This window comes from Myiozetetes cayanensis, unplaced genomic scaffold, assembly GCF_022539395.1.
Source record: "Myiozetetes cayanensis isolate MyiCay16 unplaced genomic scaffold, myiCay2020 scf10, whole genome shotgun sequence".
In the NCBI taxonomy this organism is placed as follows: domain Eukaryota; kingdom Metazoa; phylum Chordata; class Aves; order Passeriformes; family Tyrannidae; genus Myiozetetes; species Myiozetetes cayanensis.
Genome location: NW_026086605.1, coordinates 4,831,246 through 4,852,635, shown reverse-complemented (window position 1 = coordinate 4,852,635; position 21,390 = coordinate 4,831,246). Strand labels below are relative to the sequence as shown.

At 43.4% G+C, this 21,390-nt stretch overlaps 1 protein-coding gene across 6 annotated transcripts in view; it reads right to left on the bottom strand.

Annotated features, from left to right (window-relative positions):
* The window catches only part of PTPRE (protein tyrosine phosphatase receptor type E), a 98,475-nt gene that overhangs the window by 23,476 nt on the left and 53,609 nt on the right, over positions 1-21,390 (bottom strand). For all 6 annotated transcript variants that reach the window (XM_050305352.1, XM_050305354.1, XM_050305350.1 and 3 more), the window contains exons 2-5: positions 10,705-10,814; positions 3,319-3,421; positions 3,002-3,075; positions 1,555-1,691 (exon numbers count right to left, since the gene is read on the bottom strand). In XM_050305352.1, coding sequence (XP_050161309.1) covers positions 1,555-1,691; positions 3,002-3,075; positions 3,319-3,421; positions 10,705-10,807 — 417 coding nt within the window. In that variant the 5' untranslated portion in view covers positions 10,808-10,814. The remainder of the gene's footprint in view (positions 1-1,554; positions 1,692-3,001; positions 3,076-3,318; positions 3,422-10,704; positions 10,815-21,390) is intronic.

Sequence of the window (21,390 nt, the reverse complement as noted above, 5' to 3'; positions counted from 1 at the left end):
TTCCACCACAGCTCAGCAGCTCCCACCAAAAAGGCTTGTGCAAAGTGGAAAACTCTGGAAAACCTGTGGGATTTGGCAGCTGTGGCTTCACGGGGCAGATCCAGGTGTGACCTCAGCGAGTGGGAGGATGGAGCTGAGTCCAGGGGGTGTGAGTGCTGCGTGCTGGGGGATGCTCTGCAGGAGGGGTCACCACACACATGTCTGTGCTGAAGGGTCTTGATTTATCAGCCCCTTTCCTTCCAGTGCTCTGTGTGTCAGTGTTCCTGCTTTATGCTACAACATCAATCACTCCGATCTCCAGCTGTCTTTCCACCTTCCTTCCCCTCTCAGGCTTGAGCAAACAGCTCATACATCCATTCCAGCAGGGAGACAAAAAACCACATCAAGCATCAAGAAAACTGCGTGTACCACCAAGCCTTTATGAGGAGCAGACCCCAGTTTTTTGTGTGTGCAGACAGAATCTCACAAACTCACAGCACGGGGCAGAAAATGATCCAAGCAAAACAGGGCTTAAAAATTAAAATTGATGGTTTGTTTCACTCTGAACTGCAGAACAAATTAATCAGGAGAGTCAAAATCCACCAGCACGCACCTTGTCAAGATAGTTTTCACATTCATTTTGTCAGCTTTGATAAATATCTCCACAATGCTCCCTCTCTGATAAGGGAAAATTATGTGTTTTAAAGATATCATCAAACAAATTGCAGATATAAATATGCTCCCAATTAAGGAGGTAACTCAACAGCCTGTCTAATCAACATGTGCTTTCACAAATCCCTGCTTGACATTTAAGCTACTGCTCTGAACAACTTGCTTCTGCTGTGGAAGAAAATGAAATGAAATAGTGAAAAGAAATAACAGAAAAGCACGGAAAAGGCCCCAAATGCAGACTTATCCCATTGTATTTCTCCATAGGAATTGGACCAGGTCACCACAGACTCCAGGTACAACTCATCTGCACGACCACATGTGGCTGCAGCTCAGGATGTGGGGTAGAAAATACTGACCAAGGCAACAGTTTAAAGAGAAACCCTAAAATCTGTGCTCCTCCACAGAAACTGGGTGTTAGGGCACAGGAGCTGCAAACAGGGCAGTGATGGGATGATAACAAAGAGCAAAAAGTCAAATTAGCAGGGGGGAAAAAAAAGTCAAACCTCACCAGGGTGATATTAAAGGCCTCAAACTGTGTGTTCTCCTTTAAGTACTTCCAGAGGTGAAACACTCAGACTCACCCAAAAAACCCTCCACTGCCATCAAGAAAATCAGGGCTAGAGGTTCATGTTCAATGTTCCTCTCCTCCAGCTTTCAGGCACACACTAAATACCTTCTTTAAACATTACCAAGTGTCAAACAGTTCATATAATACCAATTTAACATCATAAAGCAGCTAAACTCCAGATTTTGTCCAGATAAGGGGTCACCACACACTCTCAGTTCTGGGGCTCTGAGACACCACCACCAAACACTTAGAAGAAATAATAATATTTGCAGACATTTTTGTTCCCCTCCCCTCCTTTGGCCATCAGTCTGTTTAACCCACGTGTGAGAACTTACATTAAACTCCTCCCGGAAGAGCTTCCCTTCGTCTGCCGAGCGTATCCGTATTTCCTCCTCCAGATTTTCCACCGGAATAGGAAAATACTTCTTTGGGCCTGAGGGAGACCTGCTGAGCAACATGACCCGTTGCTGTTCTGTCAGGACAAGGGAAGGGCATGTTAAAGGCACGTCCAGAGCAACAGAGACCGAGATATTTCCAACTACAGATTCATCTTTACGCTGGAAGATGCCAAACCAAACTTCTCACGTGAGGCTTCAGCCGGTGATAAAATCGACTTAAAGGAAATAAAAAACCAAATCATAAGCCAAGCAGTTGCTTTGAGAACTTAATAATATCAAGAAGAACCTGGTGAAATTAATAATTTCTGTATTTGCACTGGATTAAAATGTGACCAAGTTTTATTCAGAAAAGGAGAAAGTTCACTCTGCTGACAGAGAGCAGGGACTGCAGGGACAGCTTTTGGCATCTATCACCAAAGAGGTGCTTGAAATAATTTCACTAGCGAAGGGGAAATAAAAATAATTTTAAAAAAACCCTATCTTTAACTTGGCAGCCACCAGAAACTCTGCACCAAGACTGGTTGCTCCTGTTTTCAAGCCCCAGCAGAGCAGGAAGCTGAAGGGTGTATTTAGAGGTTTGACTTTCTCTCTGACTGCCACCCCGTTTTACCCACTTGTTAGGTCACACATAGCTCAGTGGAACTTCCACAAAGCACAGATTGATTATTTTTATCATTACATTTATCGTTTTTCTCTTGGTTATGGCTAAAAGAACTTGTCCAGACACTCTGTGTTTGTTGGGTTTGAGCTGAGTCCCACAGAGTGATGCACCCACGGGGCTGTCCGGGCACAGAAACAATTAAAAAGCCAGAGGAAAACATTTTGAACTCTCAGAGTGCTTTTTTTTTTGTGCCATTAGCTGAAAAAACTGCCCTATTTCAGCCTCTTGCTTTATCTTCACACTCAGGAACCAGCCAATAATTTCACAAAGAGTTAAGGCCTCTTTTTTCCCTATTTGAAGAAGAAATTCTGCAATTCTTTCTTTAAATACAAATATCAGTGTCAGAAACCTGGACCTCAGCTGGCATCCTGCTAAAACATCTATAAAGAGTCCAAAAATCATTCAAAAAGAATCATTTGCTGTATCACAACCTGAAGTGAATATTATTTAGAACCAAAAACTGAAAGTTAAGACTATATATAGACATATTTAAATATGGATCTCTATTCCAAGGCCAGGTTGGATGAAGCTTGGAGCAACCTGGGATAGTGGAAGGGGGTGGAACGCGATGAGCTTTAAGGTCCTTCCAATTAGGGATTCTATTTTTTTAAACTATTTTATACTACTTTAAACTATAAATATAAGCAGACATAAGTAAATAATTTTGAACTAGAGAGCCAGGGCGTGTGCACACAAACAAACTGCAAGCAAATCTCTCCATACCTTGCTCTTCCAAGATCCCGTTCGGCATCTTTTTGTCCCCGGAGGTCACGACAGCTTTCCTGTGTCTCCTGAACCTGAAACACGGACAGCAAGTCATCTGAGCAACACTGCTGGTAGGCAACCAGAGTTCTCCCCACACCATTATTTCACCAACCATGTAATTCTAGAGAAACTCTTTCTGTTCATCTTCCCCGTGGCCACAGCCCGTGGTCTGCGCCGGAGGTTCTGCCTCTCCCCGCGCGTCTTTCGCTTCCTCGTGAGGTCACATCGAAACAGGGCTGAGCTACTTCAGCCTGCACAGCCCCACACACACCTACCTGAAAAAATACCCAACCAGCACCAGGAAGATGATGACAACCAGGCCCAGAATCAGCAGAGAAGTGAGCAGGTCCTTGTGCAAGTTGTTCTCTTCGGTGGAGTCTGTGGATGGAACATAACGTGAAATATTGACACAGGCTTCCTCAGCCGGTACAAAAACTGTGCCTGGGGCATCAAAAATCTGTGATTCTACACAATGATCAAAATTATTTTACTTAGCTCACCGTGAAAGTTCAATATTTTTTCTTTTTTACAACTTTCTCTTCCCCCCCCCTTTCAACTTTTTAAGCTCAACTTGAAAGTTCAATTTTTTTTTTACATTTCCACTTCCCCCCCCCCCCCATTTTTTTTAACAACTGAATCATCTCCTACTGAGAAAAATCAAGGATTTTGTTTTTCTAATGGCTAGCTAAGCAAAGAATTTACCTGTTCTCAGAGAAAGTTGAACAGGTATAAAGGTTTTAAGCTGAATTTGAAGCCTATTAAAGGTTTGCTGAAATACCCTTATGTGCATCAGCTGTTTCTCAACCAGACAGAAATCACCCAAGAATGCCACCTTTCATACAGATTTTATTCACTTATATATAAAAACAAGTAGGAATAATTACATGTTCAACAAATACTCAGAATGGAGATTAAAAAAAATATATTTTTGCTATATCTGGTATAAACTCTGAGTCTCACCCTTCTGTTAGCAGTGTTTTATGTATGTGACTCTCTCACTTTCATTATGCTTCTGTAACCTTTTAATTCTACTGAATAATTCAGTATATAACACATTAAAATCATTAAAAACCCACCATGTTTTATTTAAGGAAGACAAAACTTTCAGCCTGATCCTTCAGGAAGCAAAACACAACCCTACAACCACGATTCCAAAAGTAAGGCAATTTTGGTTGCTGCTGGTGTGGTGTGTTTCTTCCCTTTTAAACTTCATTTACACACTTCTGATGAGTTTTTTTTACCATTTCCACAGCGTTTAAAAGCTGCCTGAAGGCAGAATTAGGTGGAATATCAGGAGGAAATTGTTCCCTGTGAGGGTGGGGAGGCCCTGGCACAGGTTGCCCAGAGAAGCTGTGGCTGCCCCATCCCTGGAAGTGTCCAAGACCAGCTTGGAGCAACCTGGGCTAGTGGAAGGTGTCCCTGCCCATGGCAAGGAGTGGAACAAGATGATCTTCAAGGTCCCTTTCAACCCAAACCATTCCACGATTCTATAAAATATTTAGGACTATATAACACCTACAAAGTTTTAGAAAGGAAACGGATCAACCAACTGTCTGGAATTCATTCCTGCCAAACCAAATGTGTTGCTTCGTGTCCTGTGAGCAGCTGGGAACTCTCTGGATGCTCAAAGAGGGTATTAGGGCATGGAAAAAAATTCCTTCAGAGACACAGGTGAACTAGGGACATCCAAAGAAAGAAGATATCTTAAGTCAACACAATAATACATAGAATGGGAAGGCAATAAAATGCACGAAACCTGACATTTAAGTGGTGTATAAAGATAAAAGTGACAGGCATGACAAAATTGTAATCAGTAACCATGACTTGGCAGGGTTTCAGGAAATCACTATTGGAAGGAGTGTCTGGATGAACATGAATCACCAGAGACAGATGAACACTTTCTGTGGGGTGTTGAGCAACTCCACATGGAAACCAAGGGGCTGACAGGGAAACAAACAAAGAAATTCATATTTTTGTCCCCCACAGACAAAATGGAGACACTTTTGGAGCTTAGAAATTTCAGACTGGGTATCCTGGAACCCTCCAGGATTTAGGGGGTTTTTGTTAGTTCTCTTTGGCTCCATATCAAGACTCATGACATGAGGGAGGAAAAACAACAAGTTTGCATCACGAGGGACTTAAAATTTCTCTCAGTCCATTACCCAACACAAAAAATCACCCCATCTGGTCGTTTCGGAGAGCTGATGTACTTCACACCACATTTTTGGGGTGTTTTTTGAAAACTGATTCCCAGACAAACGCTGGAAGCCTCAATCCAACCCAGCAGAAGAGACATTCAACCTCCTGTCAAACCACTGCCTCCATCTCCTTAGCTGAGGACAGAGAACCCCTGCCATGACTGAGGCAATTCCCTGCCCCAAGATCTCACCTCTCCTCCTACCATTTCACAAGTAAATTAGGTCAAACCCCACAGAAAGCCCCTTCTTTCTTGTACTCGGGCACATCCGCTCTCAAAACCTCGCAGTTGCTCACCAACAGCTTCACCCCCTGCATCTGTGGTTTTAAACAGCTTTCTTTATCACCTGTATTTTCTTTAATATCTGCATTGATATAAATGTAGCCCAAAAATCATATGGGAAAGTTCCAACTGGGCTTAGGCCACTGTAGACTCAGAGGCTGGAAGGTCTCTGGCCAACACAACTGCCTACAGACCAAGTGGGATTTAAGGGGAGACTGAAACACAGACCTGCAATAAATTTTTAATCAGTGCTGCTTCAAAAATTAATGACTGAACCCTGGGAATAAATGCACCAAGAAGAGGCAGATCCTCCAAACCAGATTTCTGCTGCAGCCTCTGCCAGGGAAACTTTTCCACTGCTCCCACTGCAAGAGTTGTGGCCCAAACCCACAGGGATTTTAACTTGGCAGCCACACAACAAAGATCCTCCCAAGGGTGTTTTTTTTTTAGAGATAAAATGAAACTGTGACTTTCATCTTGAGACAGAGGGGGATTATCACCAGGAGGGTGCTGACAACCCCTTGTGCTTCCCCTGCCACCCCCCAGGCTGACTCACGGGTCCTTCCCAGTGTCATTCCTGGTGCTGCTGGCCCAGGGCTCTTCCTGGAAATGGATCAGCATTTCCTTCAGTGTGAGGGTGTTCCCACTTTCCACATGTGTCAAAACCAAAGCCACCCCCAAGAAAAAAGGGAACCAACAGCAGTAATTGCCCTGTGATCGTCCCTCCCAAACTTGGATTCTCTTCATCCCTGGATTGTTTCCTCTGTAAGCAGGACATGAAGGGTAAAATGGCCCCTGAATAAAACCATGTTTAAAACACCTTTTCCCCCTTCTTGTAAAGCAAGCAAGCAAGACAAGGTGAGTGTTTTTCCCCCACCAGCACATCAGGCACCTGAAATTCTTCTGGTGATTGACAAAGAACAGACAAGATTTTGTTTATCGGAGCACAGGAGAAATCCCTCAACAGCAGCTCTATTTATGCACAGTCTGATCTTCTTCCCAAAAAACAAAGATATCACCAACATATCAAACAGGGGATATCACAAAGTCCACACTAAGCTTGCTCATGCTATTTTTGGAAGGGAAAACCCCAACCCTGCCATGTCTTGGCTGCAGAAAGGAAGCAGCTGATACGCAGCTGATAACCAGGATTTGTGTTTGGTACATGTGAAACACAAAGCCCAAATTAGAAAAAAAACAAATTAAATAAAGGAAGGGCAAAGGAAAAAGACGTGTAGGGAAAGGAAACCAGTGCCCAGAGCATGCAGAACACAGAAGGCAAGCAGCAGTAAATGCAGTAATGGTGCTTGTGTTTAACACCTCAGAGCTGAATCACACTCAGCCAAAGCGAGCACAGCCCACCTGCCACTGCAGTCACAGAATCACTGAACAGTAAGGGACATTTAAAAGTGATCTAGTCCAAACCTCCATCCAAAAACACTTATTTTTGAAGTTCTGCTTTTCAAACTAAATCTTGACATTGAGTGTCTACCAGCAAAGCATCCCTTTGGCATTTAAATAGCAAGGAAAATGAGCCCGACTCCTTCAAAACTTCATTTTCTGATGCTGCCTCACTTTTGACATGAAACAGGCACCGCAAGTCGAGCCTGGAAGTGCCACCTCTGGGTCCTGTTCTGGCTATTACAGCATCCTAGAATGGTTTGGGTTGGAAGGGACCTAAAGACCATCTTGATTTCCCCCCTGCCATGGGCAGGGACACCTTCCACTAGCCCAGGTTGCTCCAAGCCCCGTCCAACCTGGCCTTGGACACTTGCAGGGATGGGGCAGCCACAGCTTCTCTGGGCAACCTGTGCCAGGGCCTCACCACCCTCACAGGGAAGAATTCCTTCCCAATATCCCATCTAACCCTGCCCTCTGGCAGTTTAAAACCATTCCCCCTTGTCCAGTCACTCCAGGCCCTTGTCCAAAGTCCCTCTCCAGCTCTCCTGGAGCCCCTTTAGATCCTGGAAGGTCACAATCAGGTCACCCTAAAGCTTCTCTTCTCCAGGCTGAACAATCCCAACTCTCTCAGCCTTTCCTCCCAGCAGAGCTGCTCCATCCCTCTGATCATCCTGGTGCCTCCTCTGGACTCTCTCCAGCAGCTCCAGGTCCTTCCTGTGCTGGGCCCCAGGGCTGGAGGCAGCTCTGCAGGTGGGGTCTCATCAGAGCAGAGCAGAGGGGTAAATAATCCCATCTTCAAAGACACCCACTGACTTCCTGAGAGGTTAAACCAGCATTAAACAGGGCACCCAAAGCTGCCCCATTTGCTGCCCTTCCAACTCCAACTCACCTGATAAATTCATTCCCTCTGCGTGTTCATACATTGGTTTGGGAAAGGAATTGTAAAGATGGGCACAAACCCCATGAAACACTCACTGAGCAAATACTAAAGGAGTTTAAACATTTGGAAAGGCTGTTAAAAGCTTTGCAACTGCAATTCCCAGGCTGCTTCCACATTTAAACTACTTTATAAGTAAAAATACAAGAGGAAGTAAAACAATCCTGACTATGATTAATATTGGAGAACTAATTAATATTTGAGTTACCAGGAGTTGTGTGAATGCTATGGACAGTGTCAGGTATAAACAGTCTGTAACATGCATTTGAGAGCATAAAGTTGTATCTACTTGAATCATATATTTATATTTATTTATACAAATCCAAATAAATAAATACTGGCTTGGAAGTTGGAACAAGATGATCTTTAAGGTCCCTTCCAACCCAAACCATTCTGGGATTCTTTGCTTTATATTTTTTTAATACAGTTGAATAACTTGAGTAAATGTCAGGGCAATTTCTCCACTAAATTGCAGTGCAATAAACCCCAGAATATTCTCATTTTATGAAAGGGAAATTTCATGGTAGCAATGTCATGGTACTCTTGTAGGAAGCAAAATGGCAGCAGTGCTAAAAATGGAGCCATCCAGACTGGGCAACCATGTTTAAAATAAGAATAAAGCTGGCATTTTAATTCAGCAAATGTTTTAAAAAATCAAGTCAGCTAAAATAATGACATGCAATGAATTATAACTATTCCTTTCAGAATCCAAAGCATCTTATCTTTTGGGATCACTCATCAAATTACCATGCAAAAGGAGAGCTGGACTTTTTTTAGGAACCTTTAGTTCTTTCCAGAGTCTTTTAAATGGAGTTTTCTTTATGCTTCAATCAAAAATCTTTATTTTTGTATTAAAAAATACCGTATTAGTTCAATGGCTATCAAATGTGTTAGATAATCCTATTATCTTGGAACTTTTTCTGCAGCAATGTCTTTTCAGAGTGTACTTGTCTGTCAGACAAAACCCCTCCTTGCTCCTCACTGCAAAGCAAGGAAGCCTTTGATATTTAGGAAAAACAGTTTAGTCATACTAATCATTTCTAAATCATATCACTGAAATTAAGATTTAATTAAAATGTGGATGATTAGATTACTCTTATCCACATTATCACACTTAAACTCAACACAATTTCGAATTAAGCTCTGAAGATGAACAACATCGATGGCAAAACTCCCTTTGTGCTCATGGTATTAAAATTCTGGGAAGTCACACCACTTACAAGTTACTTCCCTTTCTCAATTCCCATATTCTTACATATTCAGACCAATATTAGTAACTTGTTTTTCTGCTGCTCCAGGTGCCAGACAAGAAGCAGGGGCCGACAGCTACTTGACAACACTTCAGCAGACCAATTAATTAGCATATTTACACTTAGCTAAATCTTTATTTATAGCAGTAATTTGTTTGTTTTGAAACCACTGAGCAAAACAAGACTAAGATTTTGCCCCTCATTTAACCTGGCCTTGAGCACTTCCAGGGATGGGGCAGCCACAGCTTCTCTGGGCAATCTGTGCCAGGGCCTCACCACCCTCACAGGGAAGAATTTCAGTCTGATATCTGATCTAAATCTCCCCTGTTTCCATTTACATTATTACAATTAAGGACCAAAACACTCAAAGGGCCATTAGCCAGGATTGGCACTTAATTCTTGCTTGGCTCTCCTTCCACTTGGGTGTAAAGTTCACAGGCAGATTAAAATCAAATAAACCACTTGAACACCCTTCAATAAAACACTGGGTGTCAACAACCATCACCTGGAAACTTATCAAGGTTTCACCACACTGTTTATATGGAACATCAGCAGCTTTATCTCCCTTCAATCAAGAGCATGGAGCAGCTCTGCCTCCAGAAATCCCTCTCTGATGGGAGCTCAGTGTCCCACACTGTCACTGCCTGACCAACACCACTCCCCAGAACAGGGATTTCCAAGGCAGGGAGCCAGGATTATGAAGGGTAAGGACAAGGTGCAAGTAAAATATATCGTCCCATCAAAGAACAGAATAAAATCAGTATCTTCCTAAAATCACAGAATGGTTTGGGTTTGAAGGGACCTTAAAGCCCATCTCATTTCACCCCTGGCCATGGGCAGGGACCCCTTCACCAGACCAGGTTGCCCAAACCCATCCAAATTGCCTTAGGAAACCTAAAAATCTGCCTCATACTTCCCCCAAAAAACTTTATTTCCTCTGAACAAGCCCCTCCCCAGGACTGTCACATGTTAGGATGTGGTTGCAGGAGGGCTTGAAGCAAGAGGAAGAAATTCTGAAAACAGAAATGAAGATGAATTAAAGATGCTGTGAGGGACCAGCGAGTAAAGGATTGTTCTCAGGTCTCGGAAAAACACTCCTCTGTTTTTCACCTGACGTAATCTTACCCAGGACACCTGCACTTTACCCTCCTCCTCAAGCCTTGCCTTAGGCAGTTTGTATCATTAGAAAACACAGAACTCATACAAAGGTCGTATTTCCTCATTATGTTTAAATATGCTCATCCTGTTGTCTGTTTGAGAATTTATCTCGTATTATCTGTGTCCCCATCCCACCACGTTGGGAGATGCACAGTGACAGCTCCTGGGGCGTGGAGAGCTTGGAACCCAGCCAGGAGGAGACACCCTGGGCTTCCCCACCTCTCCCAGAGCTCTCCCATCCCCGTTTTTCCCATAAATGGGAAAGAGAAAGTAAAACATCAGCACAAGTCACAGGGAGACCAAACACAGAGATCACCTGCCATGATCAGGAGCACGCTAGCGGGGTCAAAGTCCTGGAAAACTATCCAGGAATATGTCACCAGAAGTCCCTTTTTCCCCACCCACTCCTATCCCCACAAATAAATGATGTCCTTACTGGTTGTTGTGGTTGGTTTTGGAAATTCAGTTCCATTGGGTGGCAGAGCTTGTGCAAACAGAAAACTAACACAGAGCAGCAGGAGCGAGCAGGAATGTTCCATCCTGGACCTAAAAAAACCAAACAAACAAAGCAAAAGGTAAATTTTCAGGTGAAATTATTACCTGCTTTTAACTTATGTCAGAACAAGGCTAAAAGAAAAAAAGTGATATTTAATGTAAGTTTAAATTTACTTAAATCTTGTTTAACGCTCTCCCATTGCCTTATCAGTGAACGTCCAGCATGGAGGCAGAAAGAAAAGGAAAATACCAGTTGTGCACACGAAAAAAAATCATTAAGGATGTTTTAAATCCAAGAAGAGGAAGGTAACACTCAGCTGATTCAAAGATGATAAAAATCAGGGCAGAGAAGCTCCACCCATGAAACAGGGCAGCTGAGGACACTGAGTCAAGGAGTCTGGAGCATATTCCCAGAGATAATTCCTGAGTACCAGCAGATGGAATCTTGAGAAGAAACACAAATCTTGAGAATAAATGCAAAATTCACCTATTTTTGGTGATTTCTTGCCTTAATTGCAAGTATTAGACCTTCTGCAAAGAGCATGAGCAGTGTGGGCCCAAAATCCCAGTGGGGCCAGAACATCTCTGAAGGATCCACAGGACATTCCTCCACAAGGTCAATGCAGAATTAGGGCATCATTCGGGTTGGAAAACACCCCCAAGATCATCAAGTCCAACCTGTGACCCATCACCACCTTGTCAATCACACCAGAGCACTGAGTGCCACATCCAGTCGTTCCTTGAACATGTCACTCCAGGGGAATTTTGGCATCACAGATGCCCTGAGATCAAAACAAAGAGGAGAAGTTTTAACCACCAAGCAGACCAGTAACCCCTAAAGTTTAAAGTCCCTTTAACACACACTTTTCAGAGTTTCCTTATGCCACTTGATTCCTATAAAGCACTTCACCAAAGTTTTCCAAATACGGAATTTCAGGGTATCTGAGGACAGAAAATCATTTCCAGTGTGGAAAAGTTTAAAGGGAAAGTGTGATGAGAATCTGCTGCTGCTTTGAAGATTTGGGGGAAATGAATAGATGTAGATAAATCAGCTGGTCCAGAAATACTCTAATCCCTCAAAGTCGAGGTGGAAAAGAACTGTTGTTATTAATCTGCTGTGTATTTATCCAGTCCCTAATGAACATATTAATTATAAGAGGCTGCCATCTCAGCCATTAACCAGTTGTGCTTGATTTAAACATATTTTCACACAACTGTTACTTTCTGTGTTTTGTAAATGGCAGGACACATCCAGATGGTGGCTCTGCACCCACAGATGAAATTACAACCATCCAAATACTGCACAACAAACCTCCCTGATACAGTAAAACACATTTAATATTACAATTTCCACAGGGTATTCCACAGTCCTGTCTAACAACAGATTAAAAAAAATCCAGGAACTTGGCAGTTATCAGAATAACCATTAGAAAATCCTCCCTTTCCATGTAAAGTGGGATAATCCACCTGATATAATCTCTGGATAAACTCAGATGTATAAAAATCTCCTGTAACAACAAATCCCACACCACCTTTTTGCCACGTGCACATCTGGTACTTAGTGAACCTTATTCCAAGCCTCTCCTATACCCAGTCCTACATCCAGGAGTAAATTCCAACTCATCACACAAGCAGGGTATTTTTTAGATACACAGTTTGGAAGCTCAATGAATTTTTTTCTTGAACATAATAAGTGAAGAAAGAATAATAAACAGCATTGTTAGCATCAAAATTTATTTCCTTAAACGTATTTTTTTCTCCAGTTCAGCTTCCTGCTGACCAATTTACTCACTCAATGCCTTCTGCTACTATTTATAATTTAAGCAGTCTAAATGTCTTACTATCTAATCCCATTCTTGGATTAGATAGTTATGTTTAACACCTGAGTGCAAAGTGCACCTACATTGTATTTAGCACTGTATACAAACCTCAAAAATCTACACTTATATTTATAATCATAAAGCAATAGAATGCTGGAAGCTCAGGGCATGCAGCAGCAATTAATCTGTACTAAAGAGAAAGAAAGGAATAAGAAGGATTTGGAAATCTGGAATAAAGCCAGAATAAAAGTAGAATCAGTAGGGAAAGGGCTGGTGTTGCCAGGGAAGAGGTGCTGAATCCTGGGATGTTTCACATCCTCAGCAAAGGTTGCTGAAATCCACTGGGAATTCAAGTAATCAATTCTGGCAGGGGCTGTGCTGCCTGATTTTGCCAGGCAGTGTTCAGTTCACTGGCTCATCCTTAAAATACATCCAGCTCCTTAAAAAAAAAAAAACAAAAAAAACCAAAAATAAACCCACAAAATAATTGAAGCTGCTGGCAGGATTCCAAGAGACCGGAAGGTGGAAGGAACATCAACACTTCCCACAAAAATCACTGTTAGGAGGGTTTTACAGATGACAATTCCATGCCAGACACCCTGATTCTGTTCTCTTGGATGTGATAAAGTGGAACTGGAGCACACTTTGAAGTCCTACAATTTATTAGAAATAAACACATCGACAAAGATTATGCCAGTTGTGAGATCTCACTCTTTGACCAAAGCACTTTGCGTTTCCACTGCTGAAGAAAGGAAAATTAAAACTTACAGGAGATTCAGGAGCTGCAGCACAGAGGGGGATTCAAAGGACTGAGCTCAGCATGACCAAATGCTGAACAGACCCAGAGTGGAATAGTGGAATCACTCAAGTTGAAAAAGACCTTTAAGATTCTAAAATTTCACAGAATCATGGAATGGTTGAGGTTGGAAAAGCCCTCTGAGCCCATCAAGACCAACCATTCCCCCAGCACTGCCAAGGCCACCACTAACCCACGTCCCCAAGTGCCACATCTGCATGGCTTTTAAATCCCTCCAGGGATGGGGACTCCACCATCTCCCTGGGCAACCTCCTCCAGTGCTTGACAACTCCTTCCATGAGGAAATTTTTCCTCATTTACAACCTAAACCTCTCCTGGTTTTACTTGAGGCCATTTGCTCTCATCCTGTCTTTTGTTCCCTGACAGAAATTGGAACTACTTCTCTTCAGACTGGGATGGATGGGGAGGGGAGCAAAATCCAATCACATAAAAACACCCTGAGCTTCACTGTTTGTTTATATTTATGTCCACCACACACACGACCGCGACAAGATAATTTTTTGAATTAAAAAACCCCACAGCTACAGATGCAGCAGCATTTTCCATCCTCACAAAAGTACAGTGTCATGATACAGCCTGTTAAAACAAGGAGCAAAAAATAGTAACAACTCCCCAGAGAGAACAGGTGGGTAGAAAAGCACAGCTGAACAAGAAAGGACAAGCATGTGCCACGAAAGAAGCCTCTTGTTGATAAAAGTGGGAAGCAAAAGATCCAGGTGGAGGCACATTGTCATTATTACACAGCTCTGCTGGGAGGCAACTGCTGCACCCTCCTGGAAAAGAAATAGGAACTGCTTTCATATCCACATGGGGATGCAGGGCATGTATCTGCTGACATCACACTGCCTCCAGCCTTTTCTTCCCTGGATAGGTGTGGGTTGGCCTCTTCTGACAGGAAACCAGGGACAGGACAAGAGGAAAGGGCCTCAAGCTGCACCAGGGAAGGTTCAGGTTGGACATCAGGAGGAATTTCTTCCTGGAAAGGGTGGTTAAACATTGGAAGGGGCTGCCCAGGGAGGTGGTGGAGTCCCCATCCCTGGAGGTGTCCAAGGAACAACTGGACGTGGCACTCAGTGCTCTGGGCTGGGGGACAAGGTGGGAATTGGGCACAGGGGTGGACTTGATGATCTCAGAGACCTTTTCCAACCTCAGTGATTCTGTAATTCTGTTCTAAATGGCTCAGTCACTTCAGTCCTGAAGTCCACTCCATGGACTAATTAATATTTTTTTGTAATTTATTAATAGTAATTTTGTAATTTATTAATAAACTATTGTAATTTATAAACTATTGTAATTTATTAATAAACTATCGGCAGCCTATTACTATTCCATGTATTTTATTATTCCTACCACTATTATTTAGCTATTACTCATTGTCTGGAGCCTTGAAGAGGTGCCAGAGATTCCTGTTGCAAACACAGATTTAAAAGGCTGCATTGTTACATCTAAACACTTCTGTGTCCAACAGAGAACTTGATACCATGACAAAAAAAATTAAAAAAAAAAAAAAATCAGTGTAAAACTGTACAGGTAACTCAAATCCTGCCAAGAATCACAGAATCCTAGAATGGTCTGAGTTGGAAGAGACCTTAAAGTTCATCCATTTCCAACCCCCTCCATGGGCAGGGACACCTCCCACTAGACCAGGCTGCACCAAGTGCCACCCAACCTGCCTTTGAAAAATTCCAGGGATGGGACAGCCACAAGGTCTCTGTCCCAGGAGGCCAAGCACCTGGAATTTAGATGCAATTCCATAGGGATCAGCTCAGAAATCTGGGGAGTGTGTGACACCTCTGTACAGCCCTTCCCAGCTCCAGGACTGCTGCCACTACTTCTCACACAGCCCACGGAGATGTCACAGGGGACAGCCCAGCTCCCCAAAACGTGAACAAACAGCATTATTTTCAGGGATTAATGGATTACCACACATGGCTAATTTCTATTTTGGCCCCAGAACTGAATCCTCATCTGACCTGACAGCTCAGAAGTAAAACCTGGGCTTTAAGAAAATAGGCCAATGAAACCTTGGTCACGGCACGTGGCTCTGCTACAGCTGGGAGACTTTTCCAAGGAATCTGATGCACAAACTGCTTCAGAGCAGGTTAAACTGATATCCATCCCCTGCGTCCTCCTAAAGCAGGAATAAAACAGTGACACATCCCAGCTCACACAGGGGAGGGTGGAGAGACAGAGACTGTTGGGATTTGTTTTTTCCCCCCAGGCTTTAGAATCGTGTAGCTCAGGTCATGGCCCAGATTTTTAGTGCTATAAAAGTAATATTCTCAAGGATAAACACCATCAACTCAGAAAAGAGGATTAAAAATGAGAGACATGAAAGCATTGGCACTGTGTGTTGACCAGTGCATTGGCACTTAGTTTGTTGGCCACAGCAAGAGCAAGTGCCTGCCCAAAAAATTGAGTTGAATAAAAAATTAAAAAATAAAAAAATAAAAATAATAATAATTAAAAAAAGCTCTTCTTTTACTCTTCCTGCTTTTCACCTATAAAAGCCCAAACACTGTTGGTCCCTCTAAAGAACATGGTTGTCCAGAGACGCTGTGGTTGCCCCATCCCTGGAATTGTTCAAGGTCAGGTTGGACGGGGCTTGGAGCAACCTGGAATAGTGGAAGGTGTCCCTGCCCATGGCAGGGCGTGGAATGAGTTGAGCTTTAAGGTCACTTCCAACCCAAAGCATTCTGTCATTCTACAAGTCCTAATCCCCAGTCTTTTCTCCACCAGCCTGGGGGATTCCCTACCTGGAGCAAGCGAGCCGGCACAGCAGCAGCTCCCTGGCCAGGAATCCCTGGCACCAGGAGCAGCTCTTACCTCCAGCTGGGCTGACTGCAGCTATTTTCTCTTTCCTCAAGCTCTGGCCTCAGGAAAGTCAAGGACTGTGACTCTGTGACCCATCCCAGCACACCAGGCAGTGCCGAGTTACAGTTTAACTGGAATAGCTCCCGCATGACCTCATTTTTTGTTAGAACTTTATTGCACCATTATGTCATCAGGGTGAGCAATCATTACCGCACCATTCCAAGGCAAACTGTTCAGCTGAATTATGATTTTACAAAATAGCTAGAAAAAGAAGTGCTCCTTCCTTTTTGAAACCAGCAGGGGGAAAGCAGGAACTTGCATGAAGTGGGAATGGTCTGGGTTGGAAGGGACCTTAAAGTTCATCTCGTCCCACCCCTTGCCATGGGCAGGGACACCTTCCACTATCCCAGGTTGCTCCACACCCCGTCCAACCTGGCCTTGGACACTTCATTACATGGGTTTCCAAGGTCATCACGGGGAGGTGCTGAGTCCCACAGACCCCTCTGCCAAAAGCCAGGCCCTCCACCACCATTCCCACCTTGGGCATTTGGCACTGAAGCCTGTGGAGCAGCAGGACCTCAGGCTCCTGAGTCCAGCTCCACAGGGAGCACATCCCACCCATCACACCACCACTCTAAGGACACCAGCTGCGATCAGCTTCTTAGTATTCCTCCTCTTAGGGGTAACCACTCCACAGTGATTTTCTACTTGGAGTTATACATTAAGCCACAAAGCAAATGTCCAGAAGTTTGTTCAAGTCCCATGTTTTGACCTGCTTTAAATAAAAAAATATAAAAAAAACAATACATTGAGTTTCCATATTCTTATTTTTAATTCCCTGTAATTCTGCCTCAGAGACTCCAGAAGTCCCAAAATCCAGAGCAAAAAAAAAAAGAAAATGGACTTGAGATATTTGTGGAGATGTTTGCAGAGATGTTTGCACACGTGTTCAGTGCAGCCCAGCAAGTGGCAAAACATCAGACAAGCACCTTTCTGCTTGGGAAACACTCCCTAAAATTCAGCCACACAACAAGTCAGAAAACATCTGCCATGAAAAGTTAAAATTTCACCATAAACCCCCATAATTTTTTAATGGGACTGTCTACAGCACACTCACTGTTGGGTTTCTTATGCCTATTATATTGTACTTATAATATATTGTACAGCAAGACAAGCTTTGTTTCTGACCACTTCAGGAATAATGAGAAAATTTAAGGGATAAATATCTAATTTTAAAATCATTTAAAATTTAATACAACTGCTCACAACATTATATCTGACAGTAAAAATTCCTCATGTATTCTACATGATCACTCTCAGGAAAGATCATCTAAAGGAGAGGGAAATAATTAGATTAAAAAATATAAATCAGAATAATCACTTACACATAAGAGACTGAGCGAGGCAAAGCACCAATTAACCAAATAAAATGAATTTCCATTTGGAATAATCAAGCTTGATAGACTGTCTTTCTTGCTTAGTCACTTTGTGTCTAATTCAGGTGGACAAATTAATATATTTGCTTTGATTTTCATGTAAAGGAAGGCCAGCAGATGTGGCACAGAGGATGTGGGTGACAAAAATTGGCAGCAGACAGTCAAGCAATGATGATTTTTGATGTGCTAGAGGCAGGTGAGCCACCCATGGGACACTCATTCATGGACTTAAATCAGGATTTATAGAGAAAATACATTATCTGTTCAAAAAGCTGATGTTTAAAGACACGTACTGAATACAGACAGGAATGACCGCTTTTGTAATATTAGTTTTTAAATTCTACTGACCCAGTAGAGCTGGCTCTATCTGTCTTTCTCAGTAAGTCTCCAAGTCCAGCCTAGCACGGTGAACACGAGTTCAAATCCATTTCAATTAGCAAGGCTGGGGTCTCCTGGGAATATAAATCACAGGTTGTCACCAGCAGATTAAGCCCTGCATTAGCAGGTCTGCTCCAACAAGGATTAACTGACAGTGGGGACACCGGGGGGTGGAGACATTCCAGCCTTACAAAGTGACATTTCACACCTTAAAAATGGGGGGGGGGGATTTTTCAATCCATAGGATTCCACAAATGCACCCAGGACTAGATGGGCTGGACTAGATGAGTTTAAAAGGTCCCTTCTAACCCAAGTTATTCCATGATCACCAGGAGGCAGCACTGGTGAGTGGGACAGCGATCTCTTTTTTACTATTTCCCTGCATTCTTTGGTGCTATTGCTCATCAGGATCAGATTTAAAGCACTTTGAAAATATGCTGTGGGATAAACTGAATGAAAAAGAGAATTGGCTTAGATGTGTTTAAAACCAGGAACAGAAGGAACTCTGACAGCACAGGGGGACAACAGTAGGAAAAGAGCACACAAAAAGCGAGAAGGAACTACAGCTTCAGAGAGAGAGATGAAAATTATTTTCAAATTCAAAACTCTATTTCCATGCTGCAATAAAAAAGGTCAAGATGATTAGTATGTTCTCTCCCAGATGCACATTTACTCCCAAACACTGTTTAAAGAACTCTTGAGCCAGCTTTTGCCCCTGCCTGACCGGCTTTTGCAGGAAACAACCATCTCAGCAGGTGCATTTCTGAAGTGGTCTGTAGTTCCAAAGTCAATACACCAAGGACACTATTTCATCCTTTCTTACCTGGTGCACAGAAAAGTATTTAAATATTCCTAAAAATGTAAACAAACATCCTGCAGCTCCTTCTGTTATTAAAAAAAAAAAAAACAAAAAAAGCAACCAAAAACCCCCAAAACCAAATCCCAAATACAAATACCTATATTAGTTTAAAAAAAAAAAATCCCCTAATCATATGTTTTAAGATTCATACACTTTGTGTCATGAGCTGAGGCTTTAATCATTAAGGAAGGAGATAACTCCTACCTAAAGTGAAGCGTAAAGTCCCATGATTTCTGGGTAATTAATTAAATGAGTCATGTTTTATTAGGTGCCTAACAGCTGCAAGAGGATTAATTCTAAATATATCAGTACAGGTGCAAAACACTCAATAATATGGCCAAGAAAAGAGGGCCTTTTTGGCAAAAGGTCCTTGACAAGTCACTCAGGCCATTCCCTCACCTCAGGGTGGACCTACCCCGATCCTGACATGTTAGTCTGGAGTGTTCACCCAAACCTCCAGTTCTTCAGCATCCCTCAGCTCTGTGTTCCAGTCCTTCACATTTTATTTAATTTTTAATTATTTAAATTTATTTTAAACTCAGCCCACTGCTTCTTTACTCCCAGAAAGATGGATTCCACACTGTTCCCATTTGAGCTTTCTATGTTTGAAGACAGGCATCTTCCTTTAACCATCTCTTCTGTAAACTCAATTAACAGCAGCAGTTCTTCCAGCCTCTCCCAACACATCATTCCCAAGCTCCAGCAATTCTCATTACTCCCTTCAGGACTCCCTCAGCCCAAGGTCCTTCCCAAAGCCCTGAAGCTCTGGGTAAGGCCACATCAGCCCAAAGCACAGATAACAATCCAGTCACTGACTCACACGTTCATTTATTTTGGCATCATGCCATGGGAAGGCTCAGACAGGTCCTTTCTTTGGCTCTCCTGTGGAGGCAAAGTTAGTTCTTCACCAACTCCATGGTGCAGCTGATGGCTCCTCTCCACAGCATTCCCCAAATTAGCCAAGATTGCTTTGAATGCCATGAACACAACACTCCCCAGGCAGGCCAAGCCTTCACAGACACAATTAAATAGCTGAGGCTGCTGTGAAGGCCACACCCCTGCACTCTTCAGGGTCTCATTTTTCTAATTAGCAGCTACTCTGCAAGCTGAGGTTCCATCACATCTATCTTTTCTCAGCATGCTTCTGAGAAAGCACCAACTCCTGAGACAGGGGTAAAACCCCACCACAACACAAAAACATTCAGATTCTCTCAGGTTGGAAAAGCCCTCTAAGATCATTGAGCCCAAGCATTAACCCAGCAGGGCCAAGCCCACCACACTTACAGGTTCTGCTGAAATCCACAAGGAATATTATACTGTCACTGGACAAAGTGTGACATGGCAGAACACATCACTCCCTACACACCTTTCCAACACTTTCCAGGACTGACATTTAATAGTTTCAGTCATTTTATGGAAACTTAGTTAAGCTGTGAAGCCTCCAGATCTTGTCTCCTTTAATGAGTGGCCATGGCCCTCAGTGTTCTGGTCTGGTTCACAAGGTGGGATTGCTCCAAGGTTGGGCTCGATGACCTTGGAGGTCTTTTCCAGCCTTAATGATTCTGTGATTCCCAAAGTGGACCAACACAACACCCTGGGCCTGCTCACACAACATTTCCTGCCCCCTGCAACCCAAACCCAGAGATGGCTCCAGCCTGTTCTCAGGTGAGAACTTCCCACTGACTTCACATCCACCTTCATCCACCACCAGTTTGTCCTTCCCTTGTCACACCCCAAGTCCCCATCCCTGCACCCATGTTACCACATGGCACTGGCAGGTTTGGTTGCTCATTCCCACCTCATCCCAAGCAGGGCAGGAGCCATCTCCATCATCCTCTGCTGATGAGGAGAGCTAATCCACCACCCTTCCCCCTGTTCCTTCACCCACCTTCAACCTTCACACGCGGAGGCCCTGAAGGAACATCTCCCTCAGGGACACATAAGCCCAACCATGCTCAGTCTTCTCATGAAGGTCCAGCTGCAAAGGGGCAGAACAACAACAAGAACTCCACAAAACCAGAAGTCTTTTCAGAAAACCAGAAAATTCACGAGAAGTTGATTCTTCTCTTTTCACCCGCAGAGAGTCGATTTACTTCACCTCTTGACTGCAATGCCTCAGCCAGCAAAACTGCAGCTCTAGGGGAGAGCTCCTGGCTGCAGTGACAACCTGGACCTCAAACACCAGCTCTGAGCCCAAATCCCACCTCAGCACAGCTTCAGCCAGGGCAGAACAGGCAGAAACAGGGAAGCAGAAGAGCAAATTCTGGAGCTGGAGGCCACCATCCCACATGTACACGGTGTCACCACCCTGCTAACCTCGCCTTACCCACTGTCCACGCCCAGATGATTCCACACGTGGTTCTCCACCAACTGCTTCCATGCAAAGCACAAAACCTGCTGTGAAAGTATTTCTCGAGCTAACAGAAATTTTCTGGAGCTACAGGAAGAGCTGAATTCTTTCCCTGCAGTATTTAAAACACCGTGTTTCTTCAGGTTCACCCCA